Source organism: Camelus dromedarius, chromosome 9 (assembly GCF_036321535.1).
Source record: "Camelus dromedarius isolate mCamDro1 chromosome 9, mCamDro1.pat, whole genome shotgun sequence".
Classification (NCBI taxonomy): Eukaryota; Metazoa; Chordata; class Mammalia; order Artiodactyla; family Camelidae; genus Camelus; species Camelus dromedarius.
In genome coordinates, this window is record NC_087444.1 from 67707251 (window position 1) to 67726970 (window position 19720).

At 55.6% G+C, this 19720-nt stretch overlaps 1 protein-coding gene across 6 annotated transcripts; it reads right to left on the bottom strand.

Annotated features, from left to right (window-relative positions):
* Positions 1–1390: 1390 nt before the first annotated feature.
* On the bottom strand, positions 1391–13584 carry DPF1 (double PHD fingers 1). 6 transcript variants are annotated; one of them, XM_031458615.2, is made up of 12 exons: positions 13452–13584; positions 7903–8063; positions 7720–7827; positions 6213–6340; positions 5861–5950; positions 5390–5468; positions 5058–5189; positions 4052–4102; positions 3841–3960; positions 2634–2746; positions 1959–2040; positions 1391–1810 (listed from the first exon to the last, which is right to left on the bottom strand). In XM_031458615.2, exons 1-12 carry the CDS (start codon positions 13481–13483, stop codon positions 1740–1742), a joined length of 1167 nt encoding a protein of 388 aa, XP_031314475.1. In that variant the 5' UTR covers positions 13484–13584; the 3' UTR covers positions 1391–1739. The 6 variants fall into 6 exon arrangements, with proteins under 6 accessions (XP_031314475.1, XP_031314473.1, XP_031314471.2 ...); XM_031458613.2 differs by having other exon boundaries at positions 1959–2070; positions 13452–13495; XM_031458611.2 differs by lacking the exon at positions 13452–13584 and adding an exon at positions 9434–9526.
* Between the last annotated feature and the right edge of the window lie 6136 nt (positions 13585–19720).

A 19720-nucleotide genomic window follows, 5' to 3' on the forward strand; every position in this document is an offset into this window, starting at 1 on the left:
ACTAAATCTCCATCTCTTCTGCCCTCTTCCCCCATATTTCCTGACTCTCTTCATCTACATCTCTCTCCAGATCTATTTCTTTTCCCTCTTCTGCTTGCTTCTCTTTTTCTGATTCTCTGTAAATGTGGGACTCTCATATCTGTCTCTCTCCTGTGTCCTGTTTTTCACTCCTCACCCCACTTCACCCCAATCTGGCTTTCTCCTAACGCCCTGGACCCATCTCTTTCTCTCCTTTTTACCCCCCCCCCCTCTGCCCTCGGCCCCACATCCTGTATAGGGAGCTCCAGGAGATGTCTGGGCTGAGGATGAAGCTCCTGGCACCCCTGCTCCCTACCGTAGCCCCAGGAGGGGAGGGGCCAGCTCAGTCTTCATCTTTCCATCCCCTCCCTTCCCCCAGTCCCCAGCTTCCCGCCTCCCTTCTCACTGCTTCCCGCTGCAGCTGCAGCAGTCCGTTGCCAGGGCAACCACAGCTGGCTGGGTGGGAGCCCCCTCCACCCCATCCCCCCCTTCTCCTTTCCAGCGAGGCAGGGAGGAGCTGGGACAAAGCCAGAGAAAGGCGGGGTGCAGGGGGAGCTGGAGGGAGATGGAGGTAGGGGACAGCTCCAGCTGTTAACCTCAGTTGCTTTTCCCCCAATGAGGCCCTGTCTCTCCTTCTTGGTGACACCCTAAACCAGCCTAGAGAATGAGGCAGACGTGGGCAGAGGGGTCAGGCCCAGTTTAATACACAGAACAAGTTAATTCACAGCAGAGGCAGGCAATAAAGGAGACTCATTTGCAAGGAGGGGCACGCCTGGATTGGAGGAGACCCCCCCAAACCCACCACCTCCCCCACTTGCAGTCTCAATTTCCCTTTTTTTTAAAACCCGAACAACAAACACACACAACCACAAGAAACAACCACACCCCCTCGCTGCCCCGAAAATGGCCAGCAAGGGTGGCAGGGGGCAGCCCGGCCTGGCCGGTAGGGAATCGGGGCAGGAGGAGGAGGAAAATCTAGTCCTTTGCAGAGTCTGTGCTTCTCATTCCAGCAGGCGCTGGGCAGGGGCCCGCCTTGCCCCACCGGCGACGGCGACGGCCATGGCAGGCACGGTGGGCACGGGCAGGGCTCTCAGGGAAGGAGCAGGAACGGAGTTCAGAACCATGGTTCACATCATGCAGTATCCACGGTGGGCGCCAAGAGGGGTCAAGGGGTGGACACCACACCCACCTGCCCCGGGCACCGGGGGCATGGCGCCCACCTTGGGTGGGGAGGTGGGACTGGTGGGGAGGGGCCGCCAGGCGGGAAGCTGGCAGACTGGTGCCCAGTAGATGCGCTCAGCAGTGCCCCCAACCCCGCACCCAGCCAGGCCTTATAGGACTCTGTATATATTAATTTCTTTTTTTTTTTAGCTTTTTGATTTTTTCTTTAGAAAAAGGCTGTGTCTATGCCCCCAGCTGGCATCCACCACCCCTCGTGCCCGCCCAGAGGCGGGGTATGGCTTTGAGGGGAGCAGAAGCCCCTGGTGCTCATTTGCCAAGGGGTGGGGAAGGAGGGAGGAAGGGAGAGGGCCCTGCCGGGCCCCTCAACCCACAGGGCGAACATTCCACTTGCACAGAGGGCAGGGGGTGGCCCAGCCCCCTCTTGGGCTCCCCCTCGCCCCTCCCACTGTGGGGCATTAAGGATGAGGAGAGAGTGGAGGAGCTCCAAGAGGCAGGTAGGCAAGCACCACCCCAGAGGTCCAGGTGAGCCAGAGCCAGGCCTAGGTGAGGGTGATGTAGGCAGAGGCCTTCTCCTTCAGGTGCCGAAGACAGAGGTGACAACTCCAGCTCCCTGTGGGGCGGCCGGGGGACAGAGAGTTAGGCCCAGGTCTGGGGAGGGCTGCTTCAACCCCCTCCCACCCGTGGCCACAATCTTCTGCAGCAGGAAGACCAGTTTCCAACACCCCCCACCCCTGTGTCATACCCTCCTCTCCTCTCACCTTCCGGGGGCTCGGCCATGGGGGGACTCAGGCAGTACATGTGGTAACCCCGATCGCAGTCGTCACAAAACAGCAGCTGGTCCTGGGGGGTGAGACCCGCCCAGCTGGCACCCTGGGGGCATGGGCACCAGAAACCGGGGTGGGGGGCGGGGGCAGGGGCCAGGTCAAAGGGGCTAGGGGCGGTGGTCCCTTCCAAAGACAAAGGGCTCGGAGAAGGTCATCTTTGCAAAACTCTGCTGGGCTGAGCAAAACCCCCCTGAGAGACTGTCAGTTTGCAGTTTGTAGTTTGGGTTTAATAAGATTCTGTGGGACCCTTAAAATGACACTGTGATGGCCTGGTAGCAGTGAACATGGGTCTGGGTCCCAGCTGTGCCATTTTCCTAGTTGGGTGGCCTCAGGCAAGTCTATCCCCCTCTCTGAGTTCAGTTTCTACTCTGTGAAGTGGGAACAAGAGCGCCTACCTCAGAGCAGTCAGGAGGAGCCAGAGAGTGAAGAGCATTAAGTGCCGGGCTCAGTTAATGGACACGAGCAATACTAACTGTACAAGGGACTAGTGTTCACGGGGCGGGGGGGGAGGGGCTCCAGGGAAAGACTTTAGGCCCAACTGGCAAAGGCGGAGGTGCCAGGTGGGGCATCCACCTAGGGGCGTGTCCCAGGGAGGGGGAGGGCACTCACGTCGTTCTCCGAGGTGCCACACAGGCTGCAGGACTTGCACTCGATGCACTGCCAGCGGTAGGTCCGCACGGCCGCCGTCATGTTCACCGTGAACTGTAAACACGAGGGGTGTCCTGGGGGCCGAGGGGCAGGGATGCGGTTAGGGGTCTTCGTGCCCCTGGTGGCTACTGACCCCTGGGGAAGAAACTGCGCAGCCCCCCATCCCTGGCTCACAAGGCCTCTGAGCTGCTGTGGCCCATGGCCTGACCCTGCCCAGCCCACAGTGCCCAGCACCCGTCCCGCAGGCAGCGCTGCCGTGGCCACCAGTCTCCTGCCCAGCCACCATGGCAACCGCACTCTGCTCCCCAGAACACCATGGCAACCGCATTCCATTACCCACAGTGCTGTGGCAACCACTTTCTACCACCCACAACACCGGGCAGCCACATTCTGTTAACCGCTTTGCTGAGGCAGCCACATTCCATTACCCACAGCAGAATGGCCAACCGGTTCTGTTAACCGCAGTAACGTGGCAACCACAGACTCCCAGCCATGATGCCATGGTGGCCACTTTCCACCGAGGGGTCCCCGCACCCCCCTGCAACCCAAGCCTATTACACATGCTGCCCCAGCAACCACAGTTACCAACAGGTTTGCACAATGCGCCAACCCTACTGGTCAGCCCACCACCCAGTGCAGACGCCCAGCCATTACCCCAGGCCAGTAGGGCTCCCTTCCGCTACACCCAATCTCCATGACAACGGTGTTTCACTACACATAATACCGTGACAACCACAATTCATTAGCCATCATGCTGAGGTGACCACAGTCTACTGCCCACAAGTCTACGTTGGGAAACCACATTCTATTAACCACAACTCCATGGCCAGCACCGTTATCCACAGCACCCAGGCAGCGGCAATCTATTACTCACTATCACAACCCACTACGCACAATGTCTTAGCAACCATCTCTCACTGGTCCCCACTATGTGATAAGCACATGTCAGTACCCGAAATGCCATGCCAACCACATCCCATTATTCCCAGAGCCTCCCTGACCCCACTCAGTTTCCCACAATACTCAGCGGTTGAGTCTGGTTATCCTCAGTCCCCTGGGATGCTCTGCATCCCCATCAGTCCTCACTCCTCTGCTTCCTATCCTCCACATCTGGGTTCCAGGAATCCTCTCCACCGTGGCCCCCAGAAACTTCAGGTGGAGGCATCACCTGATCGCCCACAGTCGGCACAGGAGATGAGGTCCTCGGGACACCCCGTCTTCTTGGAGCCACCCAGACAGAAGTCACAGTAGCCATTGGGGATGACAGTACCATCAGGAGCCTTCTTGGCTGCAAGACAGTAGGCGGGGGTTGGCGTGGGCAGGCAGGGTACTCAGTCAAAGGCTGCTGTGGAGGTAGGGGCGGAGGGAGGCGTCCCTACCTGTGTGTTTCCTCTGTGCCTCAGGGACCCAGGCCAATTCTTTGTAAAATTCTGGGAGTGGGGGACAGAGAGAGGGGCTCTCACCATAGGCAAGGCTCTCACCATAGGCAGGTCTCCACCCTGCCCCCAGTCTCAGCCCCAGGGGTGGACCCCTTGTCCAGGTGTGGAGGGGGTGGGGAGAGGGAGTAGCTACCCCAAAATGTGGGCAGTAGCAAAAGAGAGTAGGAGGAACCCAAATAATTCTCATCAGGAACCCACCAACTCTTTGAGCACAACTGATATGTCCTCTTTATTAGGTGAAAACTTGGCAGATACAGCTTTAGGAAGAGCCCCCAGCTTCCCCACTCATACACACTTCTACCACACTGCCACCCCCAATGAAGCCCTGTCTAAATAAAAATTAGGTAGATACCACTGGCCAAGATCGGGTATGGAAACAGACACTCAGAAGGAAAATTCTGAACACAGAGGTGCCTGGGTGTGTAGTGGGAATGGGATAAAGAGACTGCCCTCTTCCACCAAGGGGTGGGTAGGGAGATGGTTTCTCCACTGGCAGAGGCTCCCCACAGCCTCCCCCAATCCCTCAGCTGTCTGGGTTGGCATGGGATTGGCATGGGTAGAAGCCAAGGGTTCCCAGGCCATGGACCCTGCCCCTCAGCCAAAGCTTAGAGAAGGGAGAAAGGGAGGCAGGGAGAGAGGGGAGTCATCTATCACCCCCCTCCCCAAGCTCTAATTGAAACAATAAATCAGACCCAGAAATATTACGCCCGGCCGGGAGCGAGGGAGAGAGAGAGAGAGAGAGAGAGAGAGAGAGAGAGAGAGAGAGAGAGAGAGATGGTTGGTTGCCATGGCAACCCCAGAGCCAGCATCCCCTTGGTTGGTGGGGGGAGGGGACCGCTGAGCTGGAGATTTTCCAGAAATGTCTAACGTGCCCCCCTCCCTCCCAGGCTCCTTAGCCCCCACTCCTAGGGCCCCTCACCACCCCACTCCCTGCCCGCCTGCTCACGTTTATGGTTGTTTTTCCGGTGGAAGGGTAGGGCGTGGCGTTCGGCGTTCTCCTCCCCCTCCTCCTCAGCCAGGTGGGTGTGGGTGTAGTGGTAGCTGAGCCCTGGCCGGTTCTTATACCGTTTCCCACAGACTGGAGAGTGAGCAGGGAGGGCCAGTCAGCCCTCCCAGCCCATGCTGCCTCCACCCTGGCCTCCAGGATCACACCTCCCCACTCTGCCAGAGGCCTAAGCATCCCCCCACCAGGATCCAGCACAGGAGGGAGGGGGCCAGGAGGGGAGAGGTCTATGGGCCCCCTTCTCTCTCTCTTCCCCCCTCTTCAGAAGGACTCACTATCACAGACATACGGCTTGTCTCGGTCCTCCAGGGAAGCGGTGTCCTGGCGTTTCCGGAGACCTCCGATGCCATATGCCTGGGGGAAGAGTCAGGAGTGAGGGGCTAAGAAAGGGAAGGAACTAAAAGAATTTTTATCACTTGGGCCTGTAAGTCAAATTGCAGCTCTGCCACTTTCTAGCTGTGGGCCTAGAGAAACTCCCTTGACCTCTCCGAGATTCACTTTCCTCATCCATGGCCCAGGTGTGAAGACTGTCGTAACCCACTGTACAATCTCTGTTTTGCAAATGGTTTAATATACCTGAGCCTCAACTGCCTCATCTGTAAAATGGGCATAAAAATCCCCTACCCCTTCAGGCTGCCCTGGGATTAAATGAGGTCACACTGGGGCAGGGACTGAACGTGGTGCATACCCAATCAGTGGGTCTGCACTGACGAGAGGAGTGATGAGGAGAAACTCAGGAGTGATACCTTTCCTTTGGCCCTGTTCTTCCTCCTGGGAATGTCATCCTCCAAGTCTTCCACTTCGAGATCATGTGGAAACTCCAGCAGCTGCTGTTTCTGGGCATCAAGAGAAGGCAGACTGAGGTCAAGAAAATAGGGGCACTTTTCTGCTTTGTAGGGGGTTTGGGGGCAGAGTGGAGATTAGGGGTGGCAGGGCAAATCAGGAGGTCTTCCAAAAAGAGATGAGGTGCAGAAGGATGGAGCCTTAGGCTGCCCAAAGGCCCTAGGGTGCCAGGGGAGATTTCAGGATGGGAACAGGGTGGACCAGGGCAGGAGGCTGCAGGGAGAGGGCAGCTGCAGCCCCCGGGGGTGGTCCTACCTGACAGTCCATAATGGTCTCCTCCTCCTTTAGTTCAATCTTCTTCTCCCCTGTCTCTGCGCACAGTAGAGCCTCAAGGACTGGCCCTTCCGGAAGGCCGCCCTCCTTCTTCAAGGGCACTTCACAGTCTGGGGACAAGGCCGTGATGGGGGAAGGGGTCAGGCAGAGAAGTCATCCCTGGAGGACTCTTCAAACTGCCCAGATTGGGGAACCATGCTCTGTGCTGGAGGGAAGAGGATTTCCCAACCTCAACCAGCAACAAACTCAAAGATTCAACCACACATCCTGGAAAAGATGCCCAGACCTTGGGGAAGGCAGAGCCAGACCCTCAGAGCCACTTGGACACACTCAGGGGGAGACAAGGCCAGACCTTCATATATACCTAGATACATGTAGGAGACCCGCGCCCCGCCCCCTCCAGATCCTTACTTACATCTGGAGAGAACAGACACTCAAACAGGATACACACGGACATAGGCAGGGAAGATACAGGCAGATCATCTGAGACAGCTAGACAAAGAGACAGACCCAGACACATGGAGGAGACACAGCCAGACCCTTGGATACACCCAGAGACACTCAGAAAGAGACTATTAGACCATCAGAAACACCCAGATCCACATGGGAAAGACACAGCCAGACCCCACCATACACCTGAACACACTTAGAGAAGATACAGACACACCTAGAGAGAACCACTCAGATGGATACACATATACACAGGGGATACAGACAGTCCCTCTGAAGCAGACACACCCCAGCAGACACAGCCAGGTGGACCCACACAGATTCTTGGATATACCCAGACAAGGGAAGGGAAACAGCCAGTGACTCTGATAGTACTGGACACACTCAAGAAGTGATAAGGCCAGACTCTTGGTTAGAGCAGCACACATGGGTCGAAACACACCTCATATACCAGACACTCGAGGAAGAGATTCTCCCCGACATTCTGAAGCATCTGGCCCTCAAAGAAAGAGACAGCCGGACACCCTGATCCACCCACACTCAGGAACAGCTGCACACTCTGATAGACCAGACACACCCAAGAGGAAGTAAACCTTCTAATATACTTAGAAACACCTGACAAGAGACACAGACACTGAAATCCACTCTATGACAAACGGAAGGAGTTACAACCGGACACTCTGACACACCCAGAGACACTCAGGCACCCACAGGAAGAAATATAGGCAGACACTCTGATACATCCCAGCTCAAAGGAAAGGGATACAAAGACTGGGTAAACCTAGACACATGACAGATACCACTCTCCTGGAATTCACCTGGGCCCAAGGAGGAGAAGATACAGCCCAAAGTTCGGTCACTCAAGGAAACCTTGGAGAATCTTTGGACTACACCCAGACACACGGGGGCAGACACACAGCCAGCCACTCAGACACTGGCTAGGAGGGACATAAAGGCAGATGCTCAGACGCACACCAGCAGCACCACACACTCCACGGCCTGTGCTGGGGGCACCGATGGAGGACGAAGCTCCACCCACCGATCTTGTACTCGCAGGGCCGGAGTCTGGGGTCCTCCAGGATGTTGAGTCTCCGTTTCTTTCTCCAGCAGCGGGCGGGGTACGTATAGATCTGTCCCGGGGCCAAACCTGGAGTGAGAAGTCGGGTAAGAATGCGGCCGCGAAGCCGCCGCGCCGCCCCACCCCCGCCCTCCCTGCAGGTACCCGGCCCGCGGTGGGTCTTCTCCATCCAGATGTAGCAGTTGTTCTGGGCCACGCCGGTCTGCGAGTCAAGGAAGGGCAGGCGCAGGCTGCGCTCGGCGCACAGGCGCGCGTTGTAGCTGCGGCAGTGCTCGATGGCCTCGCGGTAGAAGTCCTCGCCTAGGCTGCGAGGGGCGGGTGAGCGGGCGGGCAGCTGTCAGCAAGGGCAGGCGCACCCGGTCGCCCAGCACCCCTCCCCCAGCCCGCCCGTCGGGAATGGGTGGGCCGACTCCTCCAACCTCGCTTCTCCCCTCCAGTCGCCCCTGGACCCAGGAACCCCCAACCTGGGGCTTAAGCAGGCCTCGAGCCAACAACGAGTGGATACACACAATATAGAAACAGACAAAAATACACCGAGACCCATCCGTACAGGCTCATATCCAAATCCACAACTCAAACGAATGGCACATAGTTGCACTGGATTCACACACAAAGAGAGACATATCCCAAGACTCACAAAGGAGAAACTGACACATCTCACATATGTGCACACACAAATATCTACTGAAAAACACAAATATCTCAAGTCCCATAATGTAGAAACAGACAGATCACACACATTTCCATGCGTAAATATACAATCACCCAACAAAGACACACAACGTGCAAACAGATCACACACTACACACACTTACGCGTCCAAAGATACACACAGATACACAAATGTTAAAAGAGAAAAAATGTTAAAATAAACTACCCACATAAACACTTACACATATATCCAAAGGCAGAACACAAATCTCACACACACACACTATCCAGATACAGTATACAAAGAAATCATAGATTAACACAGGAGACACACACAAAGATACACAATATAGAAGCCAACATCTAAAATACCACATATTCAAACACACAAAGATACACACATACACAACATAGAAACAGGCAAATCCACTCATATTCACACAAAAATTTGCACAAAAATACATGCATACCTACATATCCAAAGACACAGAACACAAATGATGTACAGTTTCAAAGGACATGCACACACACTCAAAGACCCAAATATCCAAAGATACCTAGTGTGGAATAAAAGAAATTAAACACATATCCACACATATCCAAAAAAAAAAAAAAAAAAAAAGCAAAAAACCCAAAACCAGGACCCAAACAAGTGACACAGACTCCACATCCCAAGACAAAGGTAATACAGGCTTCACTCAAGTTTACCGAGGCCCCTGCGCCCCCAGGCCATTTCACCTTCTCCCCAACTCCGGGGGTCGCAGGGCGGGACATGACCCCCTTTTCCGAAGAGGACCCGAAGAGGACTCCGAGTTCCCCATACTCTCCACTCCTCCCTGGAGCAGCGCGTCGAACACAGTTCTTGCCAGATACCCATAGTCACACACACTCGCAACCCCGTGCAGCCCGGCCCACGGTGACAGCCCCCCAGACACCCCATCGGCCCCACCCCCAGCCGCCACACACACACGCCCGCAAGGACCCGCCTGAGCGCCCTCCCCCGCCTCCCGCCGGCCCGCAGCACCTCAGGGGGCCGGGGATGACCGTGGCCATCTTGCTCCCCGGGTCCTGCCCCCAGCAGGTCCCCGCCGGGCTGGTCCTCCCAGCGCTCGGGCGGGCGCTGAGGCCGCCCATCCATTCATTCCCGGGGGGCGGGAGCGCCGGGGCCACCGCCAATCAGGACGGCGGGGCGGGCCCGCGCGAGCCATGCTGGGAGTGGTAGTTCCAGGCCTGGGGCTGGCCGGACCCCTCGGGGAAAGGGGTCAGAGGTAGGGCCTGGGGCACGCACAGCCACTCACGCACGCTCACTCATGCACACCTCTGAGTCTCACACTTGGGCCTACACTCACACATGTACACCTGGACTCGCACACACCCACCCACGGCAGCTTACACACACATTCACATGTATCCTCACAGCTCCCACGCAGACGCACGCACACTCCCTGTCCCACACCTTCGCACAGACTCACATACATTTACACTCACTTCAGTGCTAAGAGACTTAGAGACACCTTACAGGTGCCCACACAAAAGTCCCACCAACGCGTGACTCACTGACACCGCCCCCTCCCCCCAGTGCCTTCTAGCTTCAGAGAACCTTCTCGGGTCCCCCTTGGGGCTGTCGCTCTCACAGTGAGCCTGCCCTGCTCCACCCCTTCCAGGCCTGACAGCATCCGTGCCAGTTAGGAGCTATAGCCACGCCTCCTGGGTTCAAATCCTGGCTCTGCTCCTTGGTGGCCATGTGACCTTGGGCAAATGACTTAAACTTTCTGGGCCTCAGTTTCCTCATCTGTAAAATTAGGATGATACTTCATTCGAGTATTGGGAGGATTAAATGAGGAAGTATGCATAAAGTGTTTTAAAAGTTACTTGGCAGATAGTAGGTGTTCAATAAACTCATTCTTTCCACAAAGAGGACCTGATGTGTACTGAGATGCAAAATGGTGACAGCTAACTGTTATTAGAAAGAATAGTGCTGGGCACATAATAGATGCTCAATAAATACTTATTGACTAATGAAAATACTGAGTCACCATGTGCCAGGCACAGTTCTTTAACGGGGGTTAACTCATTTGATCCTCATAAAGACCCTCTGGGGTCTTTTCCAGATTAGAGGGGAATTTACACGCCCTCAGCCGCTGGTGGCTGTTTGAAGGTAGGACTAAGCGGACTCACTCATCCAGATGTCTGTACTCAAATGGGTCACCTCCTTCTTTCTCCCATTGTCACCCACATTGACTCTACCAAAGGGATCCCCAGAGAGTGAGCTGACCTACTGAGTCACAACACATGCCCAGGCCTACACACACACCTGGAACAACCCCCACCCCACCCACCCCCGTCCAAAGTTCATGTTCAGGTTTGAGCCCCCAAGTGGATGAAAACACCCCATAAGTGTCCTTGTCCACCAGGGGGCTCTCCAGCAGACAGAAGAGGAATTGGAGCCTTCACTTCTGTCACTGGATGCCCCCTCCCTACCCCCTGGTGAGAGAGACCCCCCTCAAGATTTTCCACACCCATGGTCACTTCTAAACACACACACACACACCTCTAGTCTATATCCCTTCCACAATCACCCTCTCCCCCAACGTCAACAAGAGGGAGTGGGTCTCTACTTCACATCCAACCTAGAGCAGGTGGCAAGGGGAGTAAGTCGGGGATGCTGCCATCCTCATGCTCACTCTGGCCTCCAAGTCCCTGTAGTGGCCACCCCGTGTCTCCTCCAGAGTTAGCTCTGCCCTCCTCCACCTGACCTGCCAGCTCATCTCACAGAATGTCCTTACCACTTTCCTCTCTCACCACCCTCACAGATACCCCAATCCACCCTGACACCTGCTCCCCACACTCCTAGCCTCAGACACCCCAGCTCACCCCTGCCCCACCCCAGAACCCTTGCATCAGTTTGATCAGGTTGGAGCCTGAAGTAGACCCATCACCTCCCTGGAGGCCCTGGTCCACCAGCAAGATTTGACCCACAGACACAAGCTGACACTTGGAGAGGGGCCTCTCTTCCTTTCCTTACCCCTTCACAGACACCTCTCCCACACTGGAGCCTCCCACCCAAATAATCCTCCTATCCCCCAGCGCAGAGCCCAGCGTGGAAACTGGGCCACAACGTGAAACCAATATATTGCTACTACTAATAATCACTGCATTTAGTCAGGTCAGGCTCTGTACTAAGCGCTTTACAAACAGCACAACAGCCCCATGAGGTAATAGGATTCCCCCACTCACAGGTGGTAACACTGAGGTGAGAGAGGGGCACGGATTAGAGGCACAAGTTGGGGTTTGAAGGCAGGCAGTCCTCAGGGCTGCACCCTCTGCCTCCCACTCCCCAGAGGATTTGACTCTCACATTGTCTCAGGAGCGCGTCCCTGCTCTTGCCCCTGCAGACCCCGCTTAAGGTAGGAGCAAAGAAGGGTGCTGGCTTGCCCACACCCATGCCTCCAAGGCCCTGCAATGGCTGCCCCACACCTCCGCCAAAAGGTCTGGGCCCGGGTCAGAGTGAGGAGGCCTGGATGCCTATAGATCCACCAATCTGCACTGGAAGCCTGTCCCAGGCACTTTGGGGGTGTCTCTCCTAGGCGAGACACGTCTGTGTGGGACACTTAGAGGGAGAGGAGAGCAGAAGGTGTCACCGTTACTCACTGTCTCATACAGACCCCAGCCCCATACACGCCCTCCAAGCCCTCTTCGCTCACGCAAAGCCACACGTGTAGGCGTGTGCCTATAACCCCCGCCCCCCTCCTCCCCCAACTTCTCACCAGAAACCAGAAGAAGCTAGGGGCCTTAGGTCCAGCTGCCTGGCACAGGCCTTCTGGAAGGCAGGGTCGGCGAGGGGAGGGGCGCTCCCGGGCCCCTCTCCCCATCCCACCCCCTACCCCAGCACACGTTGCTCAAGGTCAAGGCGGCGAATGCAAGGGGTTGGGGGAAGGGTGGGGTAGGTCGCCCCGGCCCCTTTGTGAGGCGCCGCCGGCGTTCGCCCCCCTCCTTCTCCCCCCAAATCCCAACCCAGGCCGGGGAGGAGGGGGAGGGGAGTGCCGCGCACGCCAGCCAGGGAAGGAGGGCGGGAGCGGTCGCACGCCTGTCACTCCCAGCCCGCTGTCACCGCCTGAGGAAGGGGGTGGGGAGTGCTGGGACCCAGGAGTTCGGGATCCCGAAGAAGGAGCGAGAGAGATAGAAAGAGAGGGAAGAAGAGAAGTGGAGAGAGCAAGGGATTGTTAGGCGATGGGAGGACTAGGAGAGAGCTAGGTTTGAACCCAGGTGACCAGAATCCCAGCCACTGGGCCCAGGAGGAAGCTAACGCTCAGAGGAGGCAAGCAGACTGGGAGAAAGGGAGGGAATCCCCGGAGACTGAGGGCGCTCCCAGCACCATCTCCCGAGGCATATGGTCCCCAAGGGGATGGGAGATGCTTTCCTTAGATGTGTATGAGCAGGGGAGCGGGAGGGATCCCACGATCTATGCTGACCCGGGCGTCTGGACTTAAGGTCCTGAAGACCCAGAAAGGAAAACGGGGAGACAGCAGGGATCGAACCCGGGACCCCCGACGTCTCAGCTCCCACCCCGCGACCGAGGTCCCCAGAGAAAGAGGAGGAAAGAGAGGAAGGTGCTTTGATGTGAGAGGAAAGGATGGTGGAGACCCTGGAAACTGAGGTCTGGACTTAGGCGTTTGTGCTCGCAACCCCATGCAGGGGCAGGCCCAGCGCCCCCAGAGACTCGGAGGAAGAGAGAGGGAGGAGGAGGAGAGGGAAGCCCCTACCCCCACTCTGGGTGGGGAAACGGCCTCCGCCACCCCCCAGCCCGCGCCACATTCCTTCACTGACAGCGACAAAGAAGAGGCGCCCCCGCGACCCTGGAGGGGCTCCCGCCCCCAACCCCAGGGGGTGACAGGGGGTGGCGGGCCCCCAGGGGCGGGGGCCCTCACTGGGGGCCCCCATTCAACTACCATCGGTCCCCTGCGTCCCCCTCCCCAGCGAGGGCGGGGGAAGGGCTCGGGTAAGGGGCGGGATGGAGGGACGTGGACGGCGGGGACACTCACGACTTGAGCGGGTTCTGAATGGCGGTGGCCATGGCCCGCTCGACTGGGCCGCCTCCGGCCCGGGGCGCCGCTGCCGCCGCGCGCGGGCCCAGCCCGGCCTGCGCCGCCCGCTCTGCCGCCCAGCGCGCTACGATTTCATTCATTCTTGGGGCTGCGGCGCGAGCAGAGCGGGGCGGGCCGGGGGCGGGGCTCGGCCAATCCCTGCACCTCCCGGCGCACGACGGGACGTGGAGTCTAGGGGCGCGCGGCGGCGCCCGAGGGTGCCCCTGTCCGGACTACACGTCCCAGGGGGCGTCGGGAGGATCGCGCGCCCATTGGCTACTGAGGATACAGGGCGGGGCTGGGCTCGCTCCAGAGCATCCTTTCCTCCTCCCTGGGGGTGCTCCATTCCCAGCTGGGGCTCTTCATCCTCCAGGCACCGTGGGCGGAGGAGCAGATTATCTCTGGCTTCTGGGTCTCCCCAGGGTATGTGTATGACCCCAAGATCTGTCGGGTATTCTTGTCCATGCCTCCTTGTCTGGGTGTCTCTTCTGTGTAAGCCAGCCTGTAAACAAGCACAGGGGTTAATCAAGCCTTTGTTCACTTACTTAAGTGCCTGCCAGGCATTCTTCTAGGCACTGGGGATTCAGCGTGACCAACAGACAAAGTCGTTGCCCTCAAGGAGCTAACATTTTGGTGGAGAAAAACAGATGATAAACAAGCAAATAGACAAGATCCTTTTAGAGAGTGATAAGTGCCATAGAGAAAGTGGATTCTCTGAGGTGACATTTGAACTGAGGCCTGAGGAATTGCCAAGCATGTGATAGGAGGGGAGGGGGAGAAGAGCTTGGCAAGGTCAAAAATCAGTAAGAAAGCTAGCGTAGTTGAAGCAGAGTGAGTGAGTGAGGGGGATACAAGGCTGAGGGAGAGCAGGGATCCAGATCATGTTGGGCCTTGTAGGGCATTATAAACAAAATGAATTTTGTTCTAAGTGCAATCAATCATCCTTGACGGTCCTTTTTCACACGCACCCCAAGTCCATCAGCAAACCCTGTTATCTCTATATTCACAGAATAGATCCAGAATTCACTCACCCTTCTCCCTTCACGGCCTCCATCCTGGTACTGCCCACCATCATCTGCCCCCTGGACAGCTATATCTGTTCTCTCCAAGGCAGCTAGAGTGAGCTATCTAAAACATCACAACGCTTTCTGGCTTAAAACCTCCAATGGCTTTTTTCACACTTAGAATAAAATTTGAAGTTCTCACTGTGCCCTCAAGGCCCTACTCAAACCCATCTCCAATCCCCATCCCATTTCTGACCTTATCTTCTTTCTTTCCCTTGGCTAACTTTGCTTCAGCCACAGTGGCCTCCTCCCTCCCTGTTCCTGGAACATTCCAGTTCCCATTTCAGCCATAGGACCTTTGTTCTCAATGCCTAGAATGCTCCGCCCCCAGACACCTGCTTGGCTCCATCCCTCACTTTATTCAGGTTTCTGAATAAATGTCACCTCCTCGGAGACAATCTCAGCTCAAATAGCACCTCTGTAAACTATCTGTCCTCTTAAGAGCTTTCTTTTCTCCCAATACTTACCATAGTTTGTCATCATGTTGTAGACCTATTTAGTTATTTGATTTATTGTCTGCCTCCACTCATTCGAATATCAGCTCTGTGAGGTGGGGATTGTTGTTCCATCCACTGCTGTCTCCCCAGTGCCTAGAACACGGCCTGAATAATAGCAGGAGCTCAACAATTATTTGTTGGATAAATCAATGAATCAATTCGTCATTCTGCTCCGTGTTTCTCCCCACTACCTACCTCTGCAGAGCACGACCAGGAGGGAGAGAGAGTCATGGGGGGCTCCAGGCTGTGCCCTCCCACACACGGACACCTGGACAATCTGAAGTGGGCTGGGGGTGGGGGTGGGAGGGGGCTGTTGTTTTGTATTAAGGAAACCTTCCCAACAGAGGGCCTGGAGCTAAAGCTCTGAGGCAAAGGAAAGGGAGAGGTTAGCAGACATATTCACTCATTTCTGGAGTATCTTGGTTCCCAGCACTGTGCGGCGTTCTGAGGACACAGCAATGCGTCTGACGGCTCTGCCCTAGGCTCTGCCTGAAGCTCATAGTTCAGTAGGGTAATAGATCTATTACCATCCAGTGACAGCCAAGGATGGGGGAAGCCCAGGCAGAGGGTCAGGGCCAGGATAGAAGAGGTGCATGGGGCTGTGGGAGCCCAGAGGAGCCTTTTCCTGACCCTCTGACCTCTCTAGACACAGGGAAAGTCCCTGTTCTGACCTCTTAGGACCCTGATGCCTGATCTTCCTGTCACCAAGTCTTGGGAATAAACAATGTTCCTGTAAGTCTCAACCTCTGGTCACTTCTCCTAACTTGGAACCCAAAGATTTGGCCACCAGAGGGCACTGTGGCCCCAGTCTTTGTCCACACAGTTTGCCCCCAAATCCTCAGATCCGAGAGGGACATCCTGGGGGCCGTGGGGCCAGCCAGTGGAGACACTGGTTCCCCCACTCTGAGCTTCACAGCCTACTTGGGACCTGGTCACCAGGACCTGAACCCCTCCCTGCAAAGGCTCCTGTGGAATCAATAAGAGACCCTCTGTCCCAGAACCCAGGGGGCCCAACTTGGGCCCCTGAGGGAGACTATACTGCAACCCCCTCATCCCTCTCTTCCTCACTAATTTTTAGAGGATGCAGCCCTCCCCAAGCTTCCCTTGGGATGTTCAGACATGACCCTCAGAAGCCTCCTGCCAAAATGTACTGAGGTACAGAGGAGGTGAGGCTAGGGGGTCACACAATACCAGGACAATAACAATAGCAATTAATAATAATAACAATAATACATAAAGGTCCCATTGACTTGTCTCCTGCTGTGTGTCATGACCTGTACTGAGCTTTGCACAGGTTTGACGTCACTATCACATAGACCAAGCAGGACTCCTAAGCTCAGCATCAGACTAGGTGACTTGGGCTCGTACAGACAATACCCTCGCCAAGAAACCCCACCCATTGGGGTGGGGAGAGCTGGGATTTGAACCTGGGTCTCACTCAGAAGTGAAACCTTACGCCATCTCCCTGTGATTCTCTGAGGGGAATCTGCTCAGGCCCTCCATGAAAATGCCATCCCGGCCCACCCATGCCTCCCCCCAGGCCTAGGGATCCAGGGTCTCTGAAGGCAGATCCCAGAATCCCAGGTCTCAGAAGGCAACCCCCAAGTCTTCCTAATGACTGCCAAAGCCTGAGAATCAAAGTTTGTGTTTGGGGACAAAGGCAGGAAGGAAAAACAAAATGCAGTTGCAGGGATGGTTCTCAAGCTCTGGGGTGGGGAGGGGCGATGGGGAGGGGCTTGCTCCAGAGGCCATGGAGCCAGTGGCGGAGCGTGGGGTCCACAGGCCGGCTTCCTGTGTCCTGTGTGGCTCTGCTGGAACTCTTTGGCACTTCAGTTTTCTCATCTGTAAAATGGGAGTACTGGATCTAGCCACACAGGTTCGTGGTAAGGATGTTCTGGGTTCACGTCAAGCCCTTAGTGCTTGGCACATTTCAGCACACAATAAATATCACCAGTGACCCTCACATCATAAATTCCTGTGGCTGAAAACCTACTGTGTGCTGTGCCCAGGCTGAGGGTTGTGTATATATAATCTCAACAGCCCAGAGAGGGGCAATCTCTGGTTGGAGATCACTAAGAAATCACGACGTCTGGACTTGGACTCAGGTGTGCTGAACCCAAGCAACCTCTCGGCTGCCCGGATGGGGTGGTTATGGGAGGAGTCGTGGTCACGGAATCCTCTTACCTCTGCCAGGCACCGCACTAACCGTGTACACCTGTGTGACCCTCACAGCTATCCTGAGAGGGGGGATCCAGTGAGACCACATGAGGTATAAAACCTAGGGTAAGGAGTCTGGGTTTAATTCTGAGGGTGGAGGGAAGCCAGTGGAGGGTTTTAAGCATGATCTCATTCTGTTCTAGAAAGATCTCCATGGCTGCAAGTGTGGTCCAGATGGTGGGGACAAGGGAGGAGGAGGGAGGCCTGAGAGGAGGCTGTGATGGCTCAGGTGGGAGGATGGGTCAGGGTGGGGCTGAGATGATGATGAGAGGCAGCAGAAGGTGGCCGCTGTAACTGAGGACCACAAACTTGGCAGCTTAGCTAACAGAAGTCTACACTCAGAGCTCTAGAAGCCAGAAGTCGGACATCAGTATCACTGGGTTGAAATCGAGGTGTCGGCTGGGCCCTACTCCCTCCGGAGGCTCTGGGGGATACTGTGTTCCTTGCCTCTTCCAGTGTCTGTTCCTTGGCTTGTGGCCGAGTCCCTCAAATCTTCAAGGCTCCTTCTTCATGTCACCTCCTCCTCTGTGTGTGTGCATCTGTTCCTCTGCTTCTCTCTTAGAAGGAGACTTATAAGTGATGGTATTTAAGGCCACTAGGAAGTCCAGGATACTCTCTCCATCTCAAGATCCTTGACGTCATCACATCTGCAAAGACTCTTTTTCCTTATAAGGGATGAGGACCTGGTAGCTTTGGGGTGCCATGATTCTGCCTACCACAGCAGAGCAGGCAGCATTTGTGGCTGGATGATTTATGGAGCATCAGGGTAAGAGTGTGGAGTGTCAAGAAGGATTCCAACCTCTATGGTCCAAGCCACTGCAGGGATGGAGTCACCATTGCTGAGAAGGGGCTGGAGTGGGAGAGGCAGGTTGGGGAGACCCCTGGAGACTGGCTTCAAAAGTGGAAGCGCTGGGTTTGAGATGGACATCAGGCATCCAAGTGGGGCTGCTGGGTAAGCCTGGAGGTTCAGTTAAAGAGAGAAATTTGAGGGGGGAGGGTATAGCTCAGTAGTAGTGTGTGCTTAGCACGCATGAGGTCCTGGGTTCAATACCCAGTACCTCCATTAAAATAAACAAATAAACCTAATTACCTCCTCCCCCCACACCAAAAAGAGAGAGAGAGATTTGGGTGCATAAAGTGAGGCTGGATGAGCTCCAGGGAGTGAAGCAGACCAAGGTGGAGACCTGGGACTGGCCATCAGTGACAGATGCAGAAGATGAGGAGGAACCTGCAGGGGTACTCGGAGGAAGTCAGCAGGGAGCCTGGAGGAGACCAGAGAAGGTGACCAGTGTCTCAGGAGCAAAGTGAAGAAAGCATTTCCAGGGACAGGAGATGTTTGCCAGCCCAATGCAGCTGACAGGTGAAGTCAGAGGAGGCCTGGGATGTGACTTAGATAAGCACCAGGGAGACCCTGACAAGAGCACATCCGAGGAGCAGGAGATGGAGGGGGGGTAGAATGGGAACATTTGATTGGGAAGGGCGGGAAAGAGAACTGGAGACCTCTCTAGTGAGAAACGGCTGTAGCTGGAGAAGGTCAAGACAGATTTGTTTTGTCCTTTGTTTGAAGAAGGAAGAAGTTACCATAGGTTTGTAAGCCAGCGGCAATGATCAGGTATGAGAAGGAAAGGGGACAGAGGAGCATTGCTGGAGCCATGACGGAGACAAGAGAACATGCAGGAAGTCCTCCAGTGGAGGTTGGGCCTCAGGGAGGGCTGATCATGGCGACAGGAGGAGCAGGAGGCGTGGGCAGAGCTGCCGCCAGGAGACAGGAGACCGAGAACGTTCTCTTCTATGGCTTCAGTAAAATAAGCTGGGAGCGGGGATGGGAGAAAAGAAAGAGGACACTCTGTAACAGTCGATGGAGCGTGAGAGGGTGACCAGACAGCGGGGACATGGCAGGGCGGCCTGGCAGCACCGAGGACCCCTTGAGGGGCCAGTCAGAAGCTCAGAGTGAGAATTTGAGTTTCCTCCAGCTACACTCCCAGACCAGGGCTCAGGCATGGAGTAAACGCCGAGGTTGGTTTAACCAGGTTGAGAGTTTCCCAAGTGAGAATAACAAGGGAGGGAGTTAGAGGTGGATCCAAGGGAGCCGTTTTGCTTTGTTTTGTTTTTTTGGTGAAGAGAGATAATTAGGTTTATTTATCTCCTGGGCTTATATACAGAAGGAACCCTACTTCAGGATGACACCTGTACCCCAATGTTCATAGCAGCACTATTTACAATAGCCAAGACATGGAAACAGCCTAAATGTCCATCAACAGATGACTGGATAATTAGGTTTATTTATTTATTTATTTATTGTTAGAGAAGGTGCTGAGGATTGAACCCAGGACCTCATGCATGCTAAGCATGCACTCTACCACTTGGGCTATGCCCTCCCCGCTAGAGGGAGCCATTTTGATGGGTAACCACAGACTTGTGGGGCTGAAGGACGGTGAAAAGGGAGTCT

Coding starts and splice junctions, on each gene's coding strand:
- DPF1 (XM_031458613.2), bottom strand. CDS start 13,483: ATGGCCACCGCCATTCAGAACCCGCTCAAGTC. Junction 5,951..6,212: donor AGACCATTATGGACTGTCAG/GTAGGACCACCC, acceptor CTTGATGCCCAG/AAACAGCAGCTGCTGGAGTT. Junction 2,747..3,840: donor TGCCGACTGTGGGCGATCAG/GTGATGCCTCCA, acceptor CTCGGCCCCCAG/GACACCCCTCGTGTTTACAG.